The 19,827-nt window shown below is 37.4% G+C and overlaps 1 protein-coding gene and 1 long non-coding RNA gene across 5 annotated transcripts in view; one reads left to right on the forward strand and one right to left on the reverse strand.

Moving 5' to 3' along the window:
* Positions 1-3,614: 3,614 nt before the first annotated feature.
* The window catches only part of Elp4 (elongator acetyltransferase complex subunit 4), a 231,831-nt gene continuing 215,618 nt past the window's right edge, over positions 3,615-19,827 (reverse strand). For all 3 annotated transcript variants that reach the window (XM_078046290.1, XM_005327452.4, XM_078046289.1), the window contains one exon: positions 3,615-5,490. In XM_078046290.1, the coding sequence (XP_077902416.1) occupies positions 5,454-5,490 (37 nt within the window). In that variant the 3' untranslated portion in view covers positions 3,615-5,453. The remainder of the gene's footprint in view (positions 5,491-19,827) is intronic.
* Positions 19,208-19,827, forward strand: part of LOC120889602 (uncharacterized) — a 50,925-nt gene continuing 50,305 nt past the window's right edge. For both annotated transcript variants that reach the window (XR_005733587.2, XR_013437665.1), the window contains exon 1: positions 19,208-19,400. This is a non-coding gene — a long non-coding RNA (uncharacterized LOC120889602). The remainder of the gene's footprint in view (positions 19,401-19,827) is intronic.

The raw sequence follows: 19,827 nt of genomic DNA on the forward strand, positions 1-19,827 counted from the left end.
CCAAAGCCTTTGTATTTCCTTTATTATACTATTTTCTTTTTAACCTTATAGTGTGGTGTTACAAATTTTGTTTCCATGTTAGATTAACATTCTAATACCAATGGTTACTTTCATACATACCCTATTTTTACATCCTGATGATCCTTGAAGAAATAATTCTCACAGATAGCATCAATCAGAAATGTGTTAGAAAAACATTCCAATTAAAACTATGTGTAGATCTGTGCCCATGTTCACCCACAACATATATATGAAATGGTTACACTTCCCAGTTAGATATTTAATTCAAAAACTTTCAAAGTCTAAAAATAACTTTAAAATGCAAGAAGCTACCAACTAGGAATTGTGTTTTGAATTAGGGCTGGCATTTTCAATCTGGGCAGATTTCTATTGTCAGCCTGTTTCAACAATGATTTCACTGAAGTATATTCAAAAGTAGATTTCTTAAACAAGACTCTCTGAAAGCTGTTGCCTTTCTCAGATAGGGCCTCTCTCTTTTCTGTCTCCCTCCCCTTTGCACAAGAGGCATCATTTCCCATTGAACCACTACAGCTGTTCCCATTTGAATCTTGCTTTCTGTGCGGTAGTGGATGGTTGGAGGGTGGAGGGGGGGATGTTGCATGTCAAGGAATAATGAGCACAGACACATCAACAGACGACAACAAAGCGGACTGTGACTGGCCGGTGGGAGTTAAAGGCCTTCAGTCATTGGCAGCTTAAGCCAAACATTCCCAAATCTATGAAGCAGGGCCCATTGTTGGTCAGTTGTTATTTGCAATGAAGCACAGATCTGATCATGTTTAAAGTGGCGGCACGCAGGGCAGGAGTGCTTGAGCCCAAGCAAAGGATGGAAAAAAAATAAGCCTTTGTTGGGTGAAAAAGGCCTGTCTGAGACTGTTATTTCTTTCTGTTCTAGGCAACATATAAATCAATATAGATAAGTTTTCTTCTGCAAGCTTCAGTAGACTGGGGGTTCTGGTAGCTTGGATTAAAATGCTCGCACATGCAAAAATCTCTGGGGGAAAAGAGCCAGGATTCCTCTGAACTGCACTCTTTTTTTTTTTTAAATCCCCAAAGGCAAATGATCAGAAATATAGAAATTATTTGGAGGATTTAAATATAACCTTCTAGTTCAACATCTACTATTTTCTAGCTAAAGAATTGTTTGTGAACAGATAATTAAGATTCATCTGTCTGGCATGCTATAGATGAATAACTTTATTCCTTCAGAGTTGCTTCACATTTAGAGACACCTTCCTAAGTTGATTGCAGTTTTTGTATGTGTGCATGTAGTTTTACTCAGTGTCAGGCTGCACTGCATGCTGGCACTTCTGCACTGTTGGTACTATAGCCAGAGCAGACATTTCTACCTCCTGACATTTTGCAGTCTCTATTCCCTGAGGGATGTATGCTAAGGGAACTGTCAGAGAAGGGTTATATGATTGTGTGTTGCAGCAGCTGTTGGTTGGCTTACATCTTCTCTGCAAGAAGGGACTGTTTCCAACTAGCCATGATTTGGGCCAGGGTCAGGCAGTTGGTGCTGGCCAATGGCTCTGTTATGTAGAGAACATCGACTTTGGAGAACTGGGTGTGGCATGCTGGGACGGGATAAGGGGAGTGATGGGAGCTGAGGGTCTGTATGTGTGCGCATGGACACGTATACATGTCCTCTGAGGGTCAGGATTGCCAGGGCACAGTGGCGCAGCCTGGTTTAGTCTGAAGAAGCGGCTGTTCAGCTGCGGAAGCCCTCTGGTCCAGCAGGATGGGAACGGCTGCCTCGCCTTCTGCCCACACCCTAGGGAGATGAGTTCTCCTTCTGAATGGAGCTCCAGGGGCTCTCAGGGACAGGGTTGAAGACACTCTCTGGTTGCAGTGCCGGGAGTTGGCCTTTTATTTGTTGTAATAATTTATTTTTGTTTATTTATTTAATGATATGTATATTTATATATTTGTCAATGGGAAACCTGCAGGGATGTCTTGATACCATTTTCCAGAATGACTGTGTATTTGTGATGTCCTCAGTAAAAATAGTACCTACACCCATAAATTTTCTCCAGATTTGATTTAGGGAAACCAGGTGAACAGAATTAGAGCTGAATATCTCCAGATGAAATGTGCTTTTTACTGTAATAAATTTCCAAGTGTATTTTTTCCTCCCAAAGTTGTGCCTCTTAACTCTTAATTAATAAGCTGCTAGCTTTTTGATATGGCTCACATAACCATTTCTTCCTACTTTTTATCATAACTAGGTTTCCTAAGATTATCTTCTCTGTATAATTTTAAGATTCAGCTTTGTTCTGTGAATGTCAATGTCATCTTAGGATGGTGTTGATATGCTCCTGCTCATTTCTTTATGCTCTGGGCCTTAAAAGAAAAGCCCCCTCCCCCCATTTTTTGTATGTTTGGTTAACCAAGCCAAAAATATATATTATTCTCATCTTTTTTTTTTTTTTTGCCTTGGTCCTGGGTGACTAAACTGCTCCGTTTTAAAGTTCAAAGTTACTTAGAGTTACTATCACTTAATTTCGATGCTACTGATGGTAACAATGTTTTGCAAAACACTAACACGATGTCTCAGAAATAACAATAATAGTGGGCTGAAACAAGTGAATGGGGTTTCCCCATTCCCTTTTTGTTTTGTGTATGTATGTGTCTCATTTGTTGAAATTAAAAGATACAGAAGGAATTGATTGCAGAGACCCTTCCTTTGTAAGTATTTTTATTTGGCTTAATGTTAGTATTTGAAGATCCTGGAGATGGAGATAAAGAATAAATGGAAGAGAAGAAGAGAAAAGTGGATTGTTTGGTGGCTACTAAAAAGAATTCAGAAGGTCTTAGAACCCCAGTACCTGAGCAGACTGCAGTAGTCAAAATATTTACCTCATGTTAAAGAAAGGCAGATCTAGCGTAAGAAATGAACACCATACAGGGTTTTGAAGTTCATATACTGGAAACATTTAAAAGATTCAAGGACATTTCAGATACTACATTTGGCATTATTCTTATGTATTTATGTCTTTGAGTCAAGTTCATATTTGAAAAACATCCCTAAGAGTATCTATTTTATAAGGTATTCAAATTTTTCAAGACCAATATTTTTATGTAGTAAGTTACTGGGGTAGTGAAGAAAAAAGTAATGTTTAAGGAAAGAAGGAAAACACATTTTTAGAGTAGGCTTTTATCTTAGAAAAACAAAAACATCACTCTCTAGTGGCTTATTTTTTAAAGCCTTTCCAGTGAATCAGAAAATCAAAGCTCTTGGACCTGTTTTTTTGGAAAGCCCATGTATTCTCATTATTCAAAATAGACTTTTATTGAGTTTGAAAAGTTTCTTGTATATTAAAAATAAGGGTTCAAATATGCACATTTAATTCTTATATACTTATTTGCAAAGCATATATTAACTAGTAATTGGCTATTAATTTTATAGATATGGTAACCAGGGAGGTAAATCAATGACCTATTAAGTATTTTGACAAGCGATTTACATATCCGATGACCTCATATTTCCTTTTCAGAGTCAAATGCTATGTAATTGTTCCGTTGTGTGTTTGTGTAAAATGAACCACAACACAGTAAGAAAAAGGTTAGCGTTATTAAAATAATAACCGGACTAAAATATTCATTTGAATTTATTCACTTTGTTCATGATGCATTCAAAGGACACAGCAAAGCTTTTGTGGAATATCTGCATAACATTATTTATTATGTATAGACTAAATTGATTTTTTGAAGTTGCTTTAAATCTTAAAAGCACTCTTGCTTAATATAAAAGCCCTTTAATTTTAACTGACAGATCAATTCTGAAACTTTATTTTGAAAAGAAAATGGGGAAGAATTTGTGTCTTTAGAATTAAAAGAGATAAAAAAAATAAACCAGACATTCTAAAAAAAATAGAAGAATAAACCCAATTTTTTAGTACTAATGAAAAAGCGGGTGACAAAATAGTTGTCTTTTTGATTTTGATCACAAAAAATAAACTGGTAGTGACAGGATATGATGGAGAGATTTGACATCCTGGCAAATCACTGTCATTGATTCAATTATTCTAATTCTGAATAAAAGCTGTATACAGTATGTGTTTATGCTACAGTGGTTTTTTTTTTTTAAGTGACTGACATTCATCATATTGGTTAGACAGTTTTAAAAACCCAGTCTTTGTTTTCTACAATGTTGTCAAGAGCAAATAAAGTATAATTTGCAGTATATTAAAAGCAAACTGTTTGAAAATGCTAGTTATAACTGCTTCAAAAAATTCTAATATAGTTGAAAATGTATTTTGGAAATCCAGTCTCTCCTAATGGAATGTTAAATGTCTTTTTAAAAATTGAGATGCTTTACTTAAATATGTAAGTTATGTTTTAACTTTTAATCTATGATATTTAGCTTTGAGAATATGCAACTATGATTCAAAAAAACCTTGTGTTTTATGTGAAAACTGGTGCAAAGTGCTATATTCCCCCAAAGACATGTTTTTATAGTTAAAAATTTACATATTCACCCAATGTTCATAATTAACAAAGGGTTGACGGGATGCAATGGAAATCTTCGTCTCATTTTCCCCTTTGTCTAAGACCTAGACTGCAAAAATCTCTCACCAAGCTTCAATACGTGTTTCCCCCACTGTCCTAGCATTACCATAGCTGTCAGTTTGAATTTCAATCCTGAATTATGTCTGTTGACACCATTTCATAGTGCTGATTTCAATTGTTTAGGATTATTAAACAGAAGACCATCAACTTCTTTTTTCTATTCTATCATTCAAGTTCTTCATATTTATTAAGTACTATGGCACACTAATTATCTTAAATAGAGTCTGAATCCCCAAATATTATTTTGTCTTCATCATTTTAATAATAGGACACATACTAATGTGAATTTATTTCATAGATTTGCAAACAAAATTTTCTTACCAAAAAAAAAAAAACCTTAGCATTTTTTGGGGCAAGTGACTTTTTCAGAAGACAAAATGTTTTTGAATACAACTTGAATTTCATGTTTCACATGCTGCCTGCTGTAACATGTGCTTTCCCATGATTCTAAGTGCCTTAGCACAAGTACCCTAATGACCACTGTATTTTGATTTTTTTGACCTTCCCCCCATTTATTAAAAATAAATGATCTATTTTCTCTGAACATAGCAAAAACAAAATTCCAAAATAGAAGTATTTGTACTGTATTATGTCTGTACAAATAGTTGGTTAAAAAAAAGGAGAATGGTGGCCCCATTTTGAAATCTTCACTGTGTTTTTTAAGGACTGGAGGGTCAAATCATTAAGAAAAATATTTACATAAGCTATTAGCAATCATAATTAGAGTGTCATATAATTCTGCATGCAATGACTAAGGAGGAATCCCTAGAAGTCCAGGTGCTTCTTGCCTCCGGCCATCATGCCACAGCCTGGGCCCAGCAGCTTGGCGGATTCTGCCAGATCCTGTTTGCTTGAGCGGCTCACTGTGTCTGACAAGTCTGGAGGCAAATGTAGTCGCTATGGCAGAAGATTTCAGGAGAAGGAAAAAAAGAACAAAAAAAAAAATTAAATTTTGCCTTTGCCAGCATACTTCAGAATATAATATTATGCTCTGTTGATCAGCATTTAGTCTTGCATATAAAATTCCTGCTAAAACAATTCTTCAGACTGAAGCCCAATATAATCACATCCTATTCTTACTAGATTTTTATAAATTATAGCCATTGCAGAAACTAGACCAAAATCCTAGTGGAACATTTTCAGATTCCAAATCTAAATGCATTAAGATTTTTCTTTACATAAATGCACACATTGAAAAATATCACCTAAATAATAGCAGGCCTCCCCCCTTCCCCTTTGGGCCTTGTTTTTATCAGACTCCAAATTGCCTTTTTTTTTTTTTTGGTGAGGGGTGGTACTGGAGATTGAACCCAGGGGCTCTTTACCATTGAGCTACATCCCCAGTCCTTCAAAATTTTCATTTTGAAAGAAGGTCTTGCTAAGTTGCTGAGGCTGGCCTCAAAGTTGTGATCCTCCTGCCTCAGCCTCTTGAATCACTGGGATTAGATATGTGCCACCATACCTGACTCTAAAATGCTTTTTAAATAAAATATAACTTCTCAAGAATTATGAGTTTCCACAAATGCTTGTTTTCTTTGTCTATAAGTTGACCTGATAATTCTATTTCAGGGCTAATACTTTTTCTAGGAACTTAAAATTTTCATACAAATGTTGACATAAGGAAAAAAATGATACCAATCAGAGGACCAATAATTTTTATATGCTCAGGTAGGTCAACTATAACATCTATTACAGGCTTTCGTTAAGTTTTTTTTAATGTACAGTGTTGGGCCATGTTTTCAAAAGTGTAATTTTGTTTTGAATTATCTCCCTATCCCAATTGTTTTTCTGTTGATACAGGTTGATTTAAGCAAGGCCTCTAATTGACCATTATGATAGAAATTCCTGAAACTAGGGAAAAATATTCATATTTTATGTTTTGAAAAGAATATAAAATTCTTTTACCTATCATCATTCCTAATCTGTAATTTGTTTAATAAAAATCCAAATTTAAAGGAAGAAATAGTGGATTCCACAATCATGGATTCAACCAACTACAGCTTGAAAATATTTTGAAATTGTGGGTCTGTACTGAACATGAACAGACATTTTTTTGTCATTATTCTCTAACTGATATAGTATAACACCTATTTACATTGCATTAGGAATTACAGGTAATCTAGAGGTGACTTAAAGTATACAGGGAGATGGGTGCAGGTTGTATGCAAATACTGTGCCACTTTGTAGAAGGGACTTAAGCATCACCAGATTTTGGTATCCACAGGAGTCCTGGAATCAATCCCCTACAGTTACAAAAGATGACTGTATCTATTGTGTGGGGCACAAAAGGGGTGTGGGAGACCAAGGTAAGGCAGGATGGGGCTCGCCGCTGATGACCAAGCAGATCCTTCTAGAGGTGAACTGACTTAGCTGAAACCCTTCATTTGGAAGACTCCCTTCAATATGGTGGGGGGGGGGGGAGGGAGGAGGGGAAGATGAAAAGGGTAGAACCATCTTTTGTGTCTAAATATTGCAATCTGCAAGCATATGTCCCAGCTAGTTTATTTCTGTTGAAAGGCTTGTTTGTTGTCATATAAACACAAGCTGTGTGCAAATGATCAAAATATTTTAAAACATTTAAAATATCTTATGAAAATTTCTTCCTTGATTTCACGTTGACTAGGCTTACCTTTTAATACAAATATATTCAGGATGAAAGACACTATTATACAGATGCACAGCCAACAGAGATGTCAGAAAGGTCAGGCAGGTCAAGAAAAGCTGCCACATTCATATAGTTAACATTCACATACAACGACTAGTCATTTGTGTCCTTAGCACTCAGCCCATTGCTTATTAAGTAATTAATGTCTTTTTTTGTGTGTGTTGCAAAAATATTTCAAATAAGACATGCTTGTTTCTTTGTTGTAGATAATTATTTCATTTCTTTATGTTCTATTTTGTTCCAGAAAAGATTTCAGGAAGAAGTAAAAACATGAATGTGTCAGGAAACTAAAAGGAACTGTAACTCTAAAACCTGAGGTTACATATATCTTTGTACTGTTAGTTCTATCAATGTCCAGGTGAGAAAGAAGGAGGGAAAAAGATCTTTAATTACATGTCTGAGTTCTAATGTTTCCTTAAGACCTTGCAGTCACTGCTAATGAATACAGCAAAAATGACTAAGACACATACATGATTTGAAGGTTATCGGTAACTTAAAAAATTACCATAAAGACATGGATAAATGCACACACTCTTGCGCCTGTGTTGACTTATGCTTGGAACCTCATAGATGATGTCAGATGGTGATTAAGCATTTTAGAAAATCAAGTGGAGTTGACAAATATTTAGAATCTGCAGGGCATTCTAAAAGGACATGTGAACAGAGCATCTTCTATATGCCTCCTTTCATTACAATCCAGCAATACAAATAAAAGAAGCACACAGGTACCCCTCATTAGTGAGCACTCCAAGTTATAGATAAGAAGAGTTGAGACAAGGAGAAATCATGGTGGGGAAAGGGGAGCAACAAAAGTCTTCAGGAGACGAAATCTCAGCTCAGTCTAGTGATCAACTGGATTCTGACATGTTGAATGGGGATTTGCCTAACAGTAGTGCTAATATAACTGTAAGATTACAGGATGCATTTGATTGGAGTGTCATCCTGCTCTGATAATCTAAGTGGGGAACCTTGTACAGATTATTGAGGACTAGAAAAATAAAATTTATTTCAGGAGCTCATCTATTTGCTGTTGACTGGCCAAACATTTCTCTTCCTCTGCTTTTCCGGGCAACAAATTTGAGCCAGTTGGCTGAAAAGCCCTTTAAAGCAAAAGTAGCTAAATGTGACATGTGACACACTTGGAAATCTTTCAGGTTGAATGGCTTTGAAGAAAAGTCACATAGAATTCGTGTGCAACTTCTGAGCCTAAGATTTTGGGGGGTGGGTATGATTAGCTGTTCCTAAGCGAACACTACATCATAAAGCTGGTTGTATGCTCATGTCCTTAGAAAAAGCCCAAGAACAGCTCTTGGAAATATGTGCATCTACGTGTGATTTTGCTTGCTTTTGTTGACTCTTACTTCAGTGTGGTCACCCTGCAGTCTAAATTCTGAAGCAGTGGGTCTTGTTTTCCTTGTTTCTGGGCCTCCCCCTGTGTACCATGTCAGTGCGATGTGAAGCAGGGAGGAAGAACGAAGGATCAGGTTCCAGGCTTGCCAGGTGTGTCAAGGATTTTTCCTTTGAGGCTTCCAAAGCCTTTACACACACACTTGACATATAAATGTTCAGATGCTGCTGTACCCCAGAACTGTTTTCTAAAAAACATGCAGCAAGATACTCTGTACAGCATGGTGGCCTTCTGAGACAACTGCAAGGCTGCAGGGTATATAGACTTTTGGACGTTGAGGTTTTAATGAATAATGGTTTAAGTAAAAATTGGAGTATAATAAAAATGACTAGGATGCATGCATGATATTATTCTCATCCTTATAAATCAAATCAAGATGTTCATCATTCTCATTTTATACCTGGGGTCCTCAGGCAAGGGGCCATGCAAAAATAAATCCCATGCTGAGCTAAATTTTTTTTTCCACTTGATTTTCCTTTTCTCAGATTCTGGGAAGAAAGGACTCTATTGATGATGCAGGAGAGATGGATAGCTGCCTGTCTGCCTTTCTACTTTTTCCATCAGTATCTTGTCAAAAATAATTTCTCTGTGGGCAAAGGGTTCTGGGTAAGGCAGGGCCACTCCCAAGATTCCTTGCAGGCCTGGATGATTGATATACAGTGATCCCACAGGATCAGTAGATTCCTTTCTCTCGAAACTGCAAGGTGGGAAAGAGCATGGATACCAAATAGTCTCACAGGTTGCAGTGGGAGGATCCTGTCAAAAGCCACCCATGGGCCATTAGAAGGCCCATAGTCATAACAAAGGAACAGCAGCAAAAGTGATTTGCTCTGCGGCTCCAAAGGGTACCAAGGAGAATGGGACTTTGAAATTCCTGCCTGTCTATCTCTCTGTCTCTGCTGAGCTTAGCCATCGTACATTTTGTTTCTTCTGAGTCAGCAACAAAACTGATCCTATAGACACACAGAATTGGATTTCCTGGCTCAATAGTTCCCTCCCTAATTCTTTTCCTCCCAGCCTGCCAGACCTGTGCTCAGCACTCACAGTTCCCAGACAGAAGGGGCAAGATAATGAATCTAGATTACACCTGGATTTGAGACAAATTGCAGGTAAATACCCATTAAAATAAGTTTAATCAATTTATATTTTTCATATTATGCCAAGACTAAACCACCAGGCACTGTTCATTTTCTGAAAACAATCTATATAGTACATTTTCACCTTTAGCAGGTGAGTAGAGATTTGTTTTAATCATTTAAATTTTTTTTGATGCTCTGTGATAAGTTGTATTGCCCAGAATCATGGAAATAGGCATTAGTAGTTCAGAATACTTATAATTTTCATTTTTCTTTAAAACATAGATAATTTAAATGAAAACTTGTACACATTTTATATAGGTTCTATGTTGGTCCTTCTGCCTCCCTATTTGGCGCTCTGGTACAGAGAAGCAGCATTATGGTGCAAGAGCACTAGAAACAGATGTAGAGAGGGACAGTTTAATATGTACCTGTGCCATTCACTGTCAGTGTTTCCTTGGGCAAGTCAATTTATTTGTCTAAGCCTCAGTGTTCCCATCTATCAAAGGGAATAATTGTCCCCTCACAAGACTAGTAGATGTACAAATATTTTGTGAACTATCAAGTACTACCCTAATTTATTTATAGTTCTTGTTGCTCCAGAGAAGATCTGGGGTGGCTCATAAAAATACATAAGACACAAGAGGATAGAAATAAGCAAATTTAATAGGGCAAGGAAATGAATCTATAAATACAATGAACTATACATAATTAAAAATGAGCAACACAATATTGGATTTAGCCACCAGGTCTGAATGAGTAAGCTGGCATCTGAGGATATAGTATACCTTATCCTCAACTAAAGCCCTGTAAAGAAATACAAAGGAAACTGGACTCACAATCCCCCCAATACTTAGTAAGGCAGGAAGGGAGAAGGGGCATATCAGATCCCAGGCTTCTGAGCCAGTGCGAATGTGCATGGCTGTATTAAGAAGGCTATTTGGGATCCCATTAAATTATTTTAATGGGACCCATCTTCTTAAAAGAATGCATCTTTTCCAAATGTTTTCATAGCTGACAAAATAACTAATAAAGGAAATGTCAAAAGATGCAGTTATTTCACCTGATATTTAAAAGCATTCCCCCTCTTGACATAATGTGGAGGAAACAAATGAACAAAAGACATGCCATCCTACTCCATTCCAGCCTTCCAGCTGCATGATGCCCTCACCTGCAGGGTGATTTACTGATTTCTGTAACCATATTCTGTGTTATGAACTACTCTGAATGCTAGGGAATGAATTAGAGTGTACACTAAGTTAATACAGAGACACTTCTGCCCCTTCCAAAAATAGCTTAAAAAAAGCAGAAGTTTATTCTCTCCCACTTTATAGCCCATAAGTAAGTAATACATTCTGATTTGGAAGGACTGGTCTGCCAATGTCAACAAGGCATTCGACTTCTGCATGATGCTCTTGCTAGCTCTCAGCTGGTAAGAAGGAGAATGGGCCAAGAAAGCAAGACCTGGAAGTTGGACACATCACTTCTACTCATGTTTGGAACTTAGTTATAACCACTCCTGGCTGCAAGGGAGGATGGGAAATATTTTGAAGAGTGTAAAAATGTTTGACAAATTAATTTTACTATGTAAGAAGGAGTAGAGGTATATTGGGAGACTATTGTAGTAGGTCATGGTTTTGAGAAAGGCCATAGCAAAATGATCAGTAACCAGAAACATCCACTCAGTAGATGAACTACAGCTGACTGCATGGGGCTCCAATTCTTGGTTTCTGACCAAGGAAATGTGCACCTGATGCTCCCATGAGCCCAGAGGGCAGAAGCCAAAGCAATGTGTTGAGAGCCTTTCTTGCTCTATGCAGAGAGAAATATTTATTTCCCTTTCCTCAATGGAAAGATAATTTCCAACCAGGAACACAGGGAGGAAGATAGAAGGAAGGAGACAGGTGAAGCAGGTTTGATAAAGCTGTCATCACAGTATTGCTATTATTTCTTCACAAGATTTCAGAGTGCGGTTTTCACCTGTAAAAATATCCATGTTATGTGCTATTACATAATTGTCATATATTTACCTTGTTACACTTATGCTACTCCATAATTATTACATTATTACAATGTAATATTATATTGCAATTATTCCACATTTGGTTAAAATTTTGCAACATGCAAGATGCTTTTGCCTAATTTTGGTGAATTTTGTGTTATTTTCACCTAAGAGTAGACCAGAGTAAACAATGCCAGATAATTTTTTTTTTAATCAGCAAGTGTTTATTTGGTAGTTGCTGAATAATTCTGGAAAAAATTCTGCTAAATATGTTCAGGAGTCTGGTTTAAGTTTTTGTTTAAGGTCCAATAATTCTCAGGGTTTAAGATTAAAATTATTTTAATGAATACCATAATAATACTATATTCTTTGAATTGAAGAAAATTCATTTGGTTTTCCTGATTGATCTGAAAATTAGACAAAATTTCAGAGTTGGAACACTTTATATTGGCTGCCCATTGAAAAATGCTCAGGTGTGCAATTATTTTGACCGTCAATTATAACTGACAGTATTGTCTTGCCTCCAAATCTGCTTTCACCCCTCTGAAAGCAGATTGTGAAGAACTCACTTGTCTAAACAAAAGTGTGATTTGTGAAAAGGCATGTGTCTGTAGCAGAGATTGCTCGTTTACTCCCATTATCTATTCTCCTTTTCAGAGAGTAAAAGAATCTTTGAATATTAGTGGGACATGGACTCCAAGAATAAAGGCCACATTTCCTAGCTTCCCTTGCCAATAGATGAGGCTGAATAATTAAGTTCTGGTCACTTCATGGAGCAAACATGCTTTGTTTAATGTTAGGTAATCTTTGTAAAGGCAGGAGGATGTCGTCTACTTACTCTTTCCTTTCTATGGCTATTAGAACTCAGCAAGAGGGCCATGATCTGCCCTTCCATTGGCCATTCCCTTCCCATGTATGAGGAATTACAGACCTAAAGGAATGTGCACCTATGGCCAGTACCCTTTCTTAATGAATGTATGCTGGGTACTCAGGGCCTGATTTCCCTGTCCAAATAAGTACAGAGCCTGCACAGTTCTCTTTCTGAGGTTCATCCCTCAAGGGTGGACTGTGTTACCTGTATGTCAACAAGAAATAGCCAAGTGATGGTTGTTACAGGAGTACGTAGAGAGAGTTTGCATATGTATCCTGGGTGTCCACAAGTATATTTGGGTGGTCTTTTGAGGGTAAGAAGGAGGCAAGAGTGGAAAGAGAAAGGAGGTAGACTATAGGTCAGTTCTCAGCATGTTTCTATGTTCCAGAGTGAAACCCTGATTCTAAGTTTAAATTGGGCTTTTCCAGAAGGCATATTTGTAAAGGAAGGGAGATAAACATATTTAATGACTTGTTAAATACTTATGTATAATTAAGTATTTTAATTCTTGCTCTGTTTTTTGCAAATGTTAGGGACAAACCTAATTTCCCTCTTCCTACTTACTGAAATATAGACTTGAAGGTAGACACTGAAGCAGCATCTTGGGCCATAAAATGGAAGGTATGTTCCAAGGAGGGCAGAGAAAAATGACAGAATGAGTGTAGGAGCTCCTGATGCTATCCTGCCACCCAAAGAGCCTTGGGTCATCCAATTGGGCCTTTATGTGAGAGGTATACATATTACTTCAGCCACACATATTTGGATCTCCATAATAACAGCCTTGCCTATATCCTCTTTATACAGAATTTAGTAACTGATATATGGGACACTCAAGTCCTGTGACTTAAATACATGGTGACTTAGTGGTTGGAAGATGGGGAGTGAGGTCAGATGGTGCAGAATGGAAAGCTGGTGATCCTTGATCTGCCTGTGAGGACTTGAAAGGCAAACCTTACACTTCCTAATCAGTGGCTGTACATGAAACATCGGAGAAATTCAGAATATTGGTGTGTCTGTTGCTTCCTGCCACTTTTATTAAAAGGTGTTTATAAAAGAGAGGTGAACTCAGGACGGAATTACAGAATTTGTAAGAAGAGACGGAAGTAATTACAGCTCTGTTAAAAGAAGTGGTCTACCTACAACTCACAATCTTTTTTTTTAAAGCTCAGTTTTAAGAGAGAGTGTGTGTGTGTGTGTGTGTGTGTGAGAGAGAGAGAGAGAGAGAGAGAGAGAGAGAGAGAGAGAGAGAGAGAGAGAGAGAGATAATTTTTTTAATATTTATTTTTCAGTTCTCGGCGGACACAACATCTTTGTTGGTATGTGGTGCTAAGGATCGAACCCGGGTCGCACGCATGCCAGGCGAGCACGCTACCGCTTGAGCCACATTCCTAGCCCACAACTCACAAGACAAAGGTTTGGTAATTTAAGGTCTTACAGGGCTGAAAACACCCAAATGTTTCTGAACCTGTTTAAGTGGGACAGGCAACTATTGCTGAAGATATCTGTACCCCTCAGTCTTTGCTTAATACCTTCCTTAACAGGCTAACCAGAAATGGGAGCAGCCCAGAGAAAAAAGTTGGGTTAAGGGTGTTTTCTTCTCACTCAAGTCTATTATTTTAGATGGCTTCAAGGTGGCTAGTCATATGATGAAAGAGAGGAGCAAGGGTAGAATAGAGAGGGCAGAAAATAAGACCCAGGCCTTACACGTAAGAGTTATAGTGGACAAGGGGAATAGATACTCGGTGTCCAACCCCAACTAACTTCTTACAGGTGAGGGTTGGAAAGGGGAATTAGGTTTATCTCATTAGATGCCTCTGTACTAGGACTAGAGGGTGAAAGAGAAGCAGAAGCAGTCTTCCTGCTGCCTTAACTACTGCAACTGGCATTGTTGAAGAGAGGATTCTTTTTTTTGGGCACTGATATTTGGTATGCCAGTGATTAGTCAACAACTTGATGGGAGTTGAGAGGCAATTGTGGAAGTTGAAGCCAGATCAGTGTTTCTGCAAGTGTTATTTGCTTCATGGGAGTCAAGAAGCAATTGCAGTGGCAGCTGTAGGACTTACGAGCTCCAGTGTCTACAGTCAGCAGCCATATCTGTGGGCTTCTGATTCCTCTGAATGAGGCAGAGGCAGCCACTTCCCTTGAGGACACTTTGGTGGCAGTATCCTCCAGTGCTTCCAATTATTTCACTAATCTACAAATTTTCTGTTTTAAATTTTCCTTCTTATAAAATAATGTGGTGGTATCTGTTTCCTGTAAATGAGTCCTAGAACTATGCCTAGACAAGCTCTTTGGCTTGTATGTGGAACTAAAGGGAAGCAAATAGCCCAGGAACCTTCTGAAGTCTTGAGGGAAACTGTATTGCCAAAGAAACCACAAGCCTGATCACAAGTCTATAATTATTCAACTCCTAAAGTAATCCTAAGTCCTCAAATCTGATCTACCAATGAATGTGCAGCCCCCAAAGAACACACAAGGAATTTTCTTCTACACAGCAGAATCAGGTGCTACAAACTGCTAACACAGATGATTTTTGCACTTTCTAGCCAGTAGGATTCTTCCTCACTCTACTTTCCCTTTTCCCTCTAGTAGAACTTTTGAATACAAGACCATTATGAATAAAGACTTCATTTCTAAACTTCCCTTGCAGGTAGCTGTGGACTACGTGACAAAATCTAAAACAATGGAAAAAGAGCAGGAGTGGTGTCACAACTTCAGTGAATCCAAATGAATTGAACCTGGGTCAACTGGCATCAATATCTATGTTCCTAATACTCTGTGCTCAAACTTTCCGAAGCTTGAGAGACAAACCAGTGAACAACAAGGTCTCTGCTTTCATAGAACTCACATAATATTTACATGACCCGAGGAGAGAGTGACAACTGTAGGAAAGCACACAAATGAAGAAGACAATCTGGATAGTGAGAGATGCTTTGAAGATATAAAACATGGTGACATGATATTGGCTGCGGGTACTATGCTAGTTGGAGGATTTCTGAGGAGTACATTTGAGCTGAGACCTAAAATTTGAGAAGAGACCTACAAGACTTGGAGAAAAAAGTTTCAGGCTATGAAAACCTGAGGCAGGATAAACTTAGAACATTTGAAGGACAGGAAAAAAAAATATAGCCAGCTTTTTTGGAGTAGTTGACAAGCAGGAAGAGACTTTAAGAAGTGTGGCTTAGTAGGCAGGTGTCAGATCTTGTAGGGTTTGTAAACTGGTGATTGACTTGGATTTAATTGTTAAGGGAAAGGGACAGCAAGGAAAGTGATAGAAACTTATTTCAGTGAACAACAGGGCCATCTTGCCCATATCCTTACCAAGTCATACATGGGCATTTTGTTTTTCTTTCTTTTTGTAGTGCTGGGGAATCAAATCCAGGGCCTGGAACATGTTAGGCAAGCAATCTATCACTAAACTCCATTCCCAGCCCTTGCATGGGCATTTTCAATTACAGAAAACAATCACCACTGATAAACATGCATAGCTGTTAAAGACAGAATTTCCCAATTCTGTATATTGACTGTTCTAGATCCTGTGTTCTTTTGATTCAGAAGAAATATCCTAGCAACTTAATGATCCAGTGTGTCCCCTACCCTCTCTCCCTCACAGCCTCCTCCTGTGGCAAGTGTTGATTCTTAATCTCAATCCTGTCCTCCATGAAGAATCCAGTGGAGGGGTTGAGCCCTGTGTGAAATGTCCATGATGGAGAAACTAACAGTTTCTGGGAGTGATTTACAGAATTTACATCTCTTAAAACATAAATTGGAATCTTTTGAACTATGTAAAAACAAGAACACACCACATTTCAGTCTCACTGTTCTTGAACTTTCAGACATTTAAGATATTGGTGAGTCAGGTTGTTTTCCTCCCTCATTTCATACATCCACAGAGAACAAACTAGAGAGTTCCTAGGGAATGTTGCTTAAAGTGGCTCTTATTTTCTATGCAAACTAAAGGTATTATTCTTTATTTTTTCTTTAAGTTTCTCCTTCATTCTTTTCTTCATTTTATTACCATTAGTGTTCCAACATGAGTAAGATATGAAAAAAATCAATTAGGTTTGTTGGATTAATTCAACTTGAATGTTATTGAATGCTATCTAAAATTGGAGAGTAAAATCACTGTGAAAGATGCCTTTCCTTTGTGCCCCCCCAACTTCCAGCTTTTCCTCTGGGATAAAGGAATGGGATGAAGAAGTCATATCTGGACACTGCTATCCCTGTGATTCTCTAATTGTATGCCATTTCCTAAACAGGGCTCCTTGGATCTCTTTAGCCAACTCCCTTCCATTCATCTTTCTTTAATTGTATAGCAGGGCTTCTCAATCTGCAGCCTTTTCTCTGGTCTCTAACTGCTGCTTAACCCAAGGCGTATATGGCTCTGGAACACACAGTGCAGACAGGAGCAGATAAATTCCAGAGTGTATAGAATTTGAATGAAGTTTCAGCAGGGCAACATGGAAAGATGCTTGAAATCTAGAGCCTGCTGCTACTATCATAGTAAAGGAAAGAAGATGGAAAGCTTTGAGGACTGTTTTTCTGATAGGATCTTCAAGCCTGCATTACCCAGGAAGTCCCTTTTCTACTTGAGATAAGTGAGGAACCATTTTAGAAGCAGCATCTTGGGGACTACTCCCCAGGTGCCTTAAGAATGCTAAGATATTTTAGGAACATACAGTGTTTTTAGATTTGAATGTTAAGCTTGAAAAAAAATTCCTTTAGAAACAAATTTAAACTACTAATTACATGAGAATTCCGTTTTATCCACTTTCCTTTTTCTTGTAAAGCATATGATATGGAAATACCCTGGAGGTAGCAAAAAGTAACAATCTTTGTTTCTATTAGAATTCAAACCAATGTTTGTTGCTAACTATTATCTGATACTTCCTACTTAGTAAACTGTTAGCAGATAAATGTGTGCATATATTTCAAGGTTGACTCAAATCCTGAAGAGTTTGAGAACTGTAATAGGCCCACTATCTCATTAGGTACTGGTAATGATTTGACTGATACTTAGTTTATGGAATAGATGATTCTAAAATGTGAAAAAGCAGGAAGCAAGAAATTTTTAAATCAAATAACTTACCACATAGCTTGAGTTATTACATTAATGTTAGTCCACTAAATAACTTCCACAAGTGGCAATTTTTGATGAGCATTTCTCTGGGAAATGTAGCAACCATATGTTTTTGAACACTGTATAACATATATATGAACACAAGTTGATTTCCTTTTGGCTGTACACGACTGAGTCCCGAGAGCATAATGGCCAATGTGTTTCTTTGCATAATGCTCTACAGTGTATGCAGAACATTACTCTACAAAGCTCTGAGATGGGGTATGAAGTGCTCAGTGGAAATGGCGATATAAAACATCCTGACAGCACTAAATCTCCCAACTACTCTCTAGTTACTTTGAGACCCCCACATTTAAGGGTCTGCTAGTTCCTGGGTATGAAGAAAGAATTTTTAATGGGTCCAAATGTAGGTGTTTACAAGGGGGAATTGTTGCTTTTTATTAGGAGCTGCCTTATGTTCAATAGTTGTATTTACTTTGTCAAGCTAGCCAGAATTAGAAAATCCCCATTGCTAGGCAGCCTAGAGCGTCTGCGAAGTATTTCTGGGCATTCAGAACTGAAGCATGTGCTGCCCAAAGGCAGGTTTCATTACAGTGTGTTATTTAGTCCTCTTTCGTCCCTCCCTACCCCCACACCCCTAGATAGGAGCACTTCTATAACAGGAAATCTTAGTTACTTTATGCTGAAACATATTTACATGACTGAAACATGACAATTAACACATTTGTAAAGCTTGAGGGATAGGCACACTTTAATGGTTTTTTGAAGCAGGCTGATTTCCTGGCGCTTTTAATCTTATTTTATTTTGTTCTGCATGCATGAACAAGTTCTTCTTTACTATAGGTATTTGACAAAGTCTACCTGGTATGAATTTGAATGAAAAGAAAATAATACAAAAATTAATTTTATGTTTTATCTTTGCCAAGCCATTCCTAATTTCTTTCATCAGTTTAATGTATGCTGAGGGTTATGCTATTATTTTTGTCAGTTCGTGTTAGCTTTTATGCAAAGACAAGAATTAAGTTTTTGGTTTGACAAAATAAAATGTGGCTTTCTCTATACTGATTGGGTTAAAACTTTCATAATGAATTGAAAAGGATCAATTACAACGACGATTTTTTTCATTCTTCATGGACAGATACTCTACTAGGTGGTATGCATTTGATATGCTCTAAACTTTTTAAAACCAAATTGATATTAAGTATGTAACTTTGTGGGTGTGTATATGTGTGTGTGCATATATATGTATATATAAAAATACATAACATGACAATGTCATCATGAATATTTTATGACCTTTTATGTCTGTATGTTAATTAATTGCTAAAATCTTGGTAAAACTTAGCAAAAAATTGGTATAAGAGCACTCTAAAATGAAATGAAAATTTCCATATTTATCCAAGATTTCTGAAAGCATGCTAACCCTGGAAACGCCTGCCCCAACTTTCTCTTAAAAGTTATGGCAGATTTACAAATTACACTGGTTTCACAGTTACCCAGTACATCCATCTCCCCCTTCACAGACTTCCCTCCTCAACAGTTTCAAAGGGAGCTCATGAACAGACTGGGCAAAGCCGGAGCCCTCTCTTCACATGCCTTAGGGCAGTGATGGGGCAGCCAAAGCTGAGCACTCTAACTGAGGGATGCAGATTAGAGGTGAGGACATAACTCCAAAGAGTAACTCTTTGCTGAAGTGACTTCACAGGTAAGAAATAAGCATCAATTCAATTCAGTCTTAGATAGAAGGCTTCTACATGATTAATGGAACATAAAGTTAAAGGAAATGAAGCAAATAAAGCAAGAAAAAAATACTGATGAAAAACAGAAAACGACAAAATATTTGTGAGTATATACAGAAATGACGGTGCCTACTTTTAGGGTATTTTTTTTAGGGGGGATATTTATTTATTTGGTTTAGTCAAAATGCAGGCTTCTATAGAAATGTTAACAAGAGCTAGGTTTGATTTCCACATGGATAATTTAGAAGTAATTTCTCATACAGATTATTTTCTATTCTTTAAAAACTCATTTGCTTTTACACGTGGAGGATTCTGTGCCCCCCTAACTACTTAACTTTACTATTGAGCTAAATCTGTTTACAAGGAGGTCTGAAAGAGCCTCAAAATGTAGAA

The sequence above is a fragment of the Ictidomys tridecemlineatus genome, chromosome 4 (assembly GCF_052094955.1).
Source record: "Ictidomys tridecemlineatus isolate mIctTri1 chromosome 4, mIctTri1.hap1, whole genome shotgun sequence".
NCBI lineage: Eukaryota > Metazoa > Chordata > Mammalia > Rodentia > Sciuridae > Ictidomys > Ictidomys tridecemlineatus.